Source organism: Parasteatoda tepidariorum, chromosome X1 (genome assembly GCF_043381705.1).
Source record: "Parasteatoda tepidariorum isolate YZ-2023 chromosome X1, CAS_Ptep_4.0, whole genome shotgun sequence".
Classification (NCBI taxonomy): Eukaryota; Metazoa; Arthropoda; class Arachnida; order Araneae; family Theridiidae; genus Parasteatoda; species Parasteatoda tepidariorum.
The window spans coordinates 1,283,142-1,292,531 of record NC_092214.1 but is presented as its reverse complement, the minus strand read 5'-3'; the positions used below and the strand labels follow the sequence as shown (position 1 = coordinate 1,292,531).

General features: G+C 29.1%; 1 protein-coding gene across 2 annotated transcripts in view; it reads left to right on the top strand.

The window, feature by feature from the left end:
• Nucleotides 1–551: 551 nt before the first annotated feature.
• Nucleotides 552–9,390, top strand: part of LOC107444581 (cytoplasmic polyadenylation element-binding protein 2) — a 68,135-nt gene continuing 59,296 nt past the window's right edge. For both annotated transcript variants that reach the window (XM_016058755.3, XM_016058754.3), the window contains exons 1-2: nt 552–1,623; nt 2,196–2,316. In XM_016058755.3, coding sequence (XP_015914241.1) covers nt 685–1,623; nt 2,196–2,316 — 1,060 coding nt within the window. In that variant the 5' untranslated portion in view covers nt 552–684. The remainder of the gene's footprint in view (nt 1,624–2,195; nt 2,317–9,390) is intronic.

The following is a 9,390-nucleotide window of genomic DNA, read 5'->3' as shown; positions in this document are numbered from 1 at the left end:
CCGTCGGGGCCACAGGGCGGTGCCCCGGCGTAGTTACGGCCCTGATTAAAATAGTTTTGACCTGTGGTTAATTTCATTATTTTCAAGCATTATTAGTTTAATACTGTATTTTTTCATGTCGAAAAAATTAAAAGTTAAAACAAAGATGCAAAAAAAAAAAAATTAGAATTTAATGTATAGTTTAAGCATCATTGTTTCTGTAGAACAAATTTGAATTATATTAAGGATAAATCGAAAATAAAATTATGTATTATTTATAATATCCTAAAAAAATCCACTTCGAAGAAAGAATTTTTTTTATTTACTCTGCAGTTAAAAACTTTTTCTCCAATTATTTTGATGAAGAATAAAATCACCCGAGTGTCTGCTATTGTGGAAATTTTGGCACATATTTTAAGAATGGGTAATTGTGACTGGACAAAGTCCAGAATTCGATCCCAGTAATGTTAATAGTGTTGCCTTGACAAAACAGCCTTGACCCCGTTCTGTCAAAAAAAGCCTTCACATAAGTTGTTGTATAAACACAATCAATAGAGTACTATTTCGACACCAGATGTCGCGAGTAATGCCAAAGGTAACCAGAAGATATCCTAGATATGGGGTAATGCTGCAGTGCGTAAAAGACGTTGCCGGTACCGGCATTAGTATACGTTTAAGAATTTGCGACGTTTCACGCGTCACCTAATGGGGGATTTTAATTTCGGAATTTCATCTAATGTAGTTAGTGCAATCTCACCTGTCGATTATAAACAAAACAGCATTTCGAAATCATATTTTAGTAACGATTCAGTAACGCATAATATGCCTGATGAACTGCTCGTGGAAAAGACGACTATTTCCTCCACAGGTAAACAAACCGATCCTCCATCCTCAAACGGAGAGATAATCGTCAGCAATGGGGACAGAAATCTTGATGATTTCACTAGTGCTAATGTTAAAAACGAAGATCCTGAACTTTCAATAAATAATCAACAAGAAAAACAAATTAATGAAGTGACATCAACTGCTGGAAGTGGAAATTCCAGCACACCTCTGCAATTAGAATTTTCTGACTGTGCTACTACAGCTTCTGCCCCTAGTTTTTGGTCAGGAATCACCGGTGATGATAATTTTAATCCAGGTGTTTCTCCTTTAAAAAATACCCTTTCATTTCAAAACTTTCCTAATGTTTCAAACCAAATTTATAATTCTAGTCTAGGAGCTCAAATTAGTTTACCACAATCTTTACCACCTCAACGAAGGGCTATTACCGGTGCTCACAATTTTAGTCAAAACAGGCATCAACAACCTCAATCAAATATGTTAAAGACTTTTTCCAATTGGAATAATTCACAGAACACTTCTTGGTCTGCACCACAAACTCCAAATGGGTTATTACCGTGGAATACTGTTAACTTAGTGAACCAAAAGAGAACGGTACCGAATATCAATCCAGTTTGTACTCAGAAAAAAACTCCCCCTGCAATAGGCCAACATTCAGTGGTCATATCACCGTCCAAATTCAGACGAAGTACTTCATTGCCTTTAGGAAAACAATTTCCTCATTCATTTGGAGCGAATCATGGTTTTGACATGTCCTCTCTTGATGAAAATAGAGATGGGAACATAGTCTTTCCATTTCAGGTAAATATAAAGTTTTTTATTAAAATTGTTCTTACATTATGGATATTTTTACCTGCTGTAATGTTATCTAAATTATTAGATATAATAATAAAACTATAGATTATAAATATGTTGAGTCTAATAACAATATTTAGTATTAATCAAACTTCTGCTTAATATTAATATTTTTTTACAAAATTTAGATTGTAATAAACATTTTATAATCAAAAGAGTATTTCCATAGTAGTGCCTGTTCGCACCAATTGAAATTGCTAAGCTGTGTAAGTGTGGATATTTCAGTTTTGGCATTGATTCATGCCAATAGCTATCAACAAAAGGATTTTAAACTTGCCGAAATTTAACAAAAAATGTGATCTGTGGCAGAATATTCGCAAAGTCTATGAAATTTCCAGGCAGTGGCCCGATATTTGGTTATATTTTTTATAAGCCGAGAGAATGTTGAAAAAAATTGGCGTGTTTTATAAAATAGCATCTTACCAGTTTTAATAAATGTTCCTATGTTATAAACAGGTAGAATTTATTAATTAGCACCACATATTTTTACATACAATATCAGTTCCGTTTTCTTGTAGGATCACCAGCTGACCAATAACATGCAATCAAATTCCATGGATGCCTTGCGATTTCCAGTGGAACAACAGCTACTGGATATTATGAGAACAACTAATGCAGATAACCAAGATCATTTTAAAGGTAGCATTTTTGTGCAGAATATAAACCATTTAATGTTTTTAAAAATTACTTTACAATTTTTAAATTATAATTATTTTTCTTTTTAAAGTATCAATTAGTTATTTGTTTTTCTAAAAATATAATGAACTTATTTTTAATAATATAGTTTATGAAGTGGTATAGGTATATTACAAATTGTTTCTGACATTTCACTATTTCAACTTTTATATGCTGCTGTTTTCTTTTTTGCAAAGCTTAAGCTCAAACACTTTACAAGACTCTTGGCAAAACATTTTGTGGGGTCTCTGGAAAAGTGGATTATTTAGAATGCTGTTAAATTTTTTCCTTAGTTATTTAAACCAATCATATGATTTTATTTATTTTTCGAATTTCATTCCTAAGAATGAATACCTTAAAAATTCTTTCTATTACCTCTTTTATTTTTAATATATAGTTTTCAAGTTTTGGATTGTCATTTAATTTTGTCACTGCCATGTATCAAATGCAAGGCTTTTAGAAATATGGAATTTTTGATTTAAGTGTCCGCTTAAATAGTCATGTAAAAATGTTTAAATTTGTCTTATTTTCTAATTTATGATTTTGATTTCTATGCAGAGACCACTGTCTTTAGAGATTATGGCACCTATGATTGTAAGAGACAGTGACATTTCAAGGGAGGTGGCTGGGAAAGTTTGTTGCAGGTGGCGGTTAAAAAGGCAGTAAAATTGCTGATGCTAACAACTTCTACTATGTTTTTCCCTTAAAAAGTTTTTTTGTTAATCAAATACATATTAGGAGGTGCCACAATTATTATGATAATAATCTTTTTCTGTGCATGTTTTTTAAATGAAATTTGGAGAATTTTTATTTATTTAGAGCAGTGGCTCTCAAACTTATTTTGACTACTGCCCACTTTAAAAAGAAAAAAAATTCCAATTTTTTTTAAACTTTAGTACATCTTAAAAAGCAAGATAGTAATCATTACTTTAATTAAGTTTAATTTAATTATGGCTTTTCGCAAGAGCAGAAATGCAAACTTGCTTCACTTTGTTGAATTCTATTTTCTAGTGGTAATGAAAGTGTGGTATTTTCTAGTGGTATTTTTAGTTTAGTATTTTTCATTTTGAGTAATTTTTACACCACTTCATAGTATCATGAAATACAACTTTATTGTAGTTATGGCATGGTGACCCTTTTAAAGAGTGGGCCTAATTATCCTTATTCTATAAATTTTACTGTTTATTTATAATTTTATTCAAACACAGTTTTTTTAAATTAATTAAAGCGAATAAATTGTAAAATTTAAGTGGATCCCTATTATCTTGTAAACATCTATTTACATTTTTCGTTAATTTAAATCAATATTTAGAATGCTCATTCTGGATATTTCACAATGAAACTAAAAGAAGGGTAAAGAAGCAGTTTTTGAAACTAATACTTACGTTGTTCGGATTTCTTGAAGTGTATTTGACCCTCTTATAATATATCATTGTCACTATATCAATCTCTGTTGCAGAATTTCTTCGAGCTATCTGCGACAAAACTCTAGCACTAATATCTTTCTGCAAGATACTTTTAATTATAACAAACATATCTGTTCCTATTTTGAAATAACAAAAGTGCTGTGTTTATAGCAAAAAAAAAATTATCATTTTTTTTAGCTGAGTATGTAACAATATTTTATTCTTATATTTTGTTGAGGGAAAAACTCACTATTTATTTCCTTCACATTTCATAAGTAATCATCAAAATAAAAATCATGAAATCCGTTTCCTAAAAGAAGATCGACTACGAAATCATGCAAATCAGACTCCTCAAAAAGGGATTACTTAAATGCATATTGTGTTTCGAGATTAGGTTGTTGTAATAAATAACAATCAGGTTATTCTTATATTTTGTTGGGAGAAAGCTCACTATTTATTTCCTTCTTCGCATTTCTTAAATAATCATCTCAATAAAAAGTAAAAATCATGAAATCCGTTGCCGAAAAAAAAGATTGACAACAAAATTATACGAATCGATTTTTTTAAAAAAACTTTTTGATATGCTAACGTGTAAACAACAGCTTTTTACATTATTTAAAGTGGTACCAATATAGCCTATTTAGGTTAACTTGATTTTGCATAATTATCACTTCTTTTATATATTTAATCTTGTATTTAAATTATATCATGAAACTTCAAATGTATTAAACTATCTATCTATTAATCTAAACTATCAATCTATTTTCCATTTTTTTAAAAATTCAGTTACGAAGAAATTTAACATAATATTCAAAGTGGATAAAATTGAAATTTCTTATTTCAATTTCATAGGTTTTTGCTAAACAGCTTTTGGAAAGAAAACAGTTGAGATTATGTAAGCAGTCATATATTTATACACAGAAAAGTCAGCAACATTAAAACAATAAAAATAACAGGTATGATCAAAAGTCTCAAACTAGTCACTGCTATTATGCCATGAGCATCCCAACCAAGTGAGGTTGAGGACACCACACTTAGTGTGTACAGGAAGAATTGTGTGAAAACAAAACAGTAACCTCCAGTCCAGAGTGCAATATTCATTATGTGAAAGGAACATTAATCTCCAGTCTTGCAGAAATTTACTTTGATGATTGAATTGAATATGGCTCACCTCCCTGCGTCTTGAAATTTCTAACATAACTTTGTAATCTGTACAAGGACAGAATACTCTGTAAAGAAAATAATAATAATTATTTAACAAATAGTAGATTGGATATTTTTCCACTGTTGATTGTTTGTCGTTTTAATTTTGCATTCTTGCTTTTTACACAGTGTAGTGGTAAATTTTTCTGTGGGTGTAACACTAAAATTGTAATTATTTTATGTGCTTTTTTAAACAATATGCAGAAGTGTTACACAAATTTTTGTTTTAAACTGTATACAGTTTAAAGTTCTTTACAATATAATTACTTTAAATTAATTTTTACTTCATTTGAAAGTATGTAATTTTAAATAACAATATACAAAATTTAAACAATATAGATTGAAAGTTTCTAAGTTAATAAATTATAAAAAAATCATATATTTAAAACTTGAGTTCTTGAAAACTATTCCACCTATTTCATTTAAATTTTGTATTTTTTCATTTAAATTTTTTTTTTTCATTTAAAATTAGATATTTAACAATTAACCTTACAATTTTAATTCCCTTCATTAAATAAAATATAATAATTATTATTTTACAAGGAATTATATTCGAATAAAAGAATTTTATAATTGTGGGAAAGCAAAAACCTTTTTAATTCACTTATCAAAATCTCGAGATACAGAACTCGATACATCATTTGCTCTGAATAAAGGGATGGGCTCCTTGGTTTTCATCTTCCTCGTCGCTTTCTTCTACTTAGTCATTGTCATCGTCAGGATTCAAAACCATCCACTCCATTTTTTACTTCATTATTTTTCATTATTAACAAAGGAAAATGGAAAAATTGCTAGCATCTCTTTTCCTTTCTATGAGCGAGAATGACATCATTTGAATGTAATTCTGAATGAAGAAGAAAGTCACAAATTTCTGGAGAAAAGAAAAAAAAATTTTTTTTCATTATTCTCAGAATGAGAAGAGAAAACTCGCAAGCATTTCTTTTCCCTCCTATGCGCAAGAAAGATATCGTTTGAATTTAATTCTGGATGGAAAAAAAAACTTCTTTCAAAAATTTCTGGAGAAATGAGAAACAAGAATTTTTTTTTAAATTCTATATTTTTCATTATTCTCAAATAAGAAGAGGAAAATCACTAGCCTTTCTTTCCGATCGCGAATAAGGCATCTTTTCAATATAATTCTGAGGAGGGGAAAAAAATCGTTTGAAAATTTTTGTGGAAAAGAAATTTAAAAATTTTTGCTTCCTAAAGGAAACATCTTTCTGCAAAAACTCTTTAATATTCTGCGACAATATCGCTGTGATTCTGGCACACGATTGTGGAATAAGAAGAGTCTAACTTGGGTTTCAACATTTTGCTAAAACATTAATTGAAATCAGAAGGAAAAATATGTGCATTACAATCTTAATCTTCGTTTAGCATAGCGATTTTATTTCTCCTCCACTCCAGTTAAACATAAATTGGCAAGCTGACATAATAAAAAGAATTTATGTTCTACCAAGTTCTGCCCTCTCCCCATTCAAGATGAAAGATTTGAAAAACAGGTGCAGTTGCAATACCTGACCTTCAGTCATTATTCCATTTCCTTGGCTGTCACTATGTTCAAAGGGGGGATAGTAGAAATGACAGATAATTTTTAAAAAAATATGAAAAAGTAGGAAATAAAAAGAAGGGGTGTAGAAATAAGAAAAATAGGAGTTTTGCAGTCCCTGTAGGGAGTAATTTAAGAGATTTCTAAGAATCAAAGAAGACAAATTAAGTTATTTGTTTTAACTCTCCTGGACTAAGCAAACAGACATGATGACTTCTCACTGTGAGAAGCTGGTAGTAATGACTCCCCCTGCTTAAGGGCCAGATAATAAGGAAACAAGTGTTCAATGAATCACCCCTTCTCACTAAGCTAACAATGAAAAGAAACAAATAAGTAAGGGGTGAGGAAGGGAATGATGGATGATATTTAGTACAAGATTTTTACTTCTCCTGACAGTGTAGGGAACTAATGATTAATTCTAAAATGATGGTAAAGTAAACATCTTTTAAAAAAGTAAGAAAAATCCTAAAATCTTGTAAGTAAAAAAAAATTTTTTTTTTTTTAATTGGTGGGATAATTTATCACATTTCTTTCCGGTTATCTGATTTCCGGATAAGAGGTTCTCTACTGTATCTTATTAAATAGTATTTTTTGTTGAGAAAGGGCAAAAGTGTAAGGTGGCTGTCCTCAAAATGTTTCAGAGATGAAAAGGATGCTTTGACACCAAAGCATCAGATTTACTACACTGCAGTGTAGTAAATCTGATCAATTGAATCTGAATCAATTCGTTACACTTGTTTACACAAAGCTTGCTCCCCACCTTTAGTTTTGTATTTCAGACCTCAGCTATCCGCCGACATTTCATATATGCTATCGACTACATAGGTGGTCCGTTAGGAAAAGGTATTAACAGTAATTTTGTGATGGAATACCGGCAATTTAAGGACTTGTTACCTTAAATGCACCAAAAATGTCCTAAATATAACTGATATATTTTTGCTTAGGTTGCAGATAATTCAATTTAGGCAAGAAAAATTTGTTTAGAAGTGAAGTTGTAATACTAATGTATCCAATAAAAGATCAAGTTAGATCTAAATGAGACAAACTTAAATGAAATAATATTGCATTTAGGCACACTGATTTTATATGATATATTGCCTTAAATATATTAAAATTTGTAAGTATTCAATGAATTAAAAAAATTTATATTTCATGAAACTTAATAATACTAATATGTAGTGATGTAAAGAATAGTGATTTAGCCGAATACCGAATGTTCGGCCAAACAAATCAGCCGAATATGAAATATTTGGTAGCTGATTAGCAACATTTTTAAAAAATCTTTTTAATAAATATTAACTTTTATACATAAATAAATTTAGTCATTGAAAATTAATCAAACCTTAGCTAGATTATTAGTATAAGGTAATGGAAGAAAACTACTATAGTTATTCATTAGGAATAGTTGTAAAGTTGAAAAAGAGAAATTGAAAAAAAAATCCCTTTAATTCGAAACTAAACTTTAATGCTAAGAATAAAATTTTCCAAAAAAAAAAACTTTCCATAAAGCATTAAAAGAAATATAGTCTATCAAAAAAGCTTTTAAAAATGTCGAGCTTTTATAAAAATGTCCATAAAAGCAAAAGATTGTTTACAAAAGTGAAACAAAAAAAAATAAAGATAGATCTAAAGTGGACGCTATACCGCAGGAGAAGCTTTTCATCATAAATTTTGTTTAACCTTCACAACTAATTAAAATTGTGAGAAATGAGAGTTCCGGCAAACCTGGAGTAGGCCATAAAATTTCAATTGCCGCAACAACAAAAAATTGCAAATATCAAAAAAGCAAGCACTTTACTAGAAGAGAACTTCCATTGAGTAACTCTAAATTATCCTTTCATAATTGGTTTTCTTTTTGATATTATGAAATTTTTTTTTCAGCATTTGAAACTTCATGACTTTCTCTAGATTTGCCTGGACTCACTTTTACTATGCTTTAAATTTCAAATAAATTATGGAGGTGAAAGAGAATTTGAGATGAAAAGTTTCTTCTATAGTGTTCTCTTAATTCTCAAAAGAATAATTTAAAGCCGAACATCTCAGTTTTCCTATAACTTTATTTTCAAGAAAAGTGAAGAAAAAGGAAAAGTCTAATAGAAACCCTCTCAATCGCCGTGTCATAATAAAAATGTTGATAAAAAAAAATTTTTTAAAGAAAAAGAAAAGAAACCTAACCTTTAAAGTTTTCAATTGAAAATGAAACTCTAAAAAAATCTCTAATTTTTTCAATCTCAATTTAGCATGCCATATTTACAGAAAAAAGTTCATTAGAAACACTCTTTAAAAAATGCTGTGCCATAATTAAAACTCTGATAAAAAAAAATTTAATAATAAAAAATCAAAAGAGAAATAAAAAGAAGGTTGTTCTTAAAATATAACTTTAACATTGAAAATCACAGTTTTCTATGTTACTAGTTATCTGCCTTGCCGTAAAAATCTATTCGAAATGTTCTGTTAAAGATGGCGTGTTATAATAAAAGCAAAAAGAAAACAAAAAATGAGGAGGAAAAAAAAATCTTTCTGAATTCTTAAAACAAAATGTTTTGAAAAGACTCTGAAATTGACTTGCTTGTATCTAATTAAAAAACAGCAGTATAAAACTCATGGTTCAGTATTATAAAGTAACTTATTTTCATTTTTTTATATTTTGTGTTTCCATTCATCTTCCGAAATATGAGTTTACAAGCCGTGTGTAAGTTTTAGAACTTACTATGTAAAAACTAGTATTAGAATTATCTAAAATTATATTAAAAAATACGATTTTAGATTATTCTTTATTAAATTCAAATACAAAATGAAAAATTGTCGAGAAATACTTTTTCAAAAAATACTTTGCTGAATATTTGGAGAACATTCAGTAGACCAAATATTCGGAAAAAG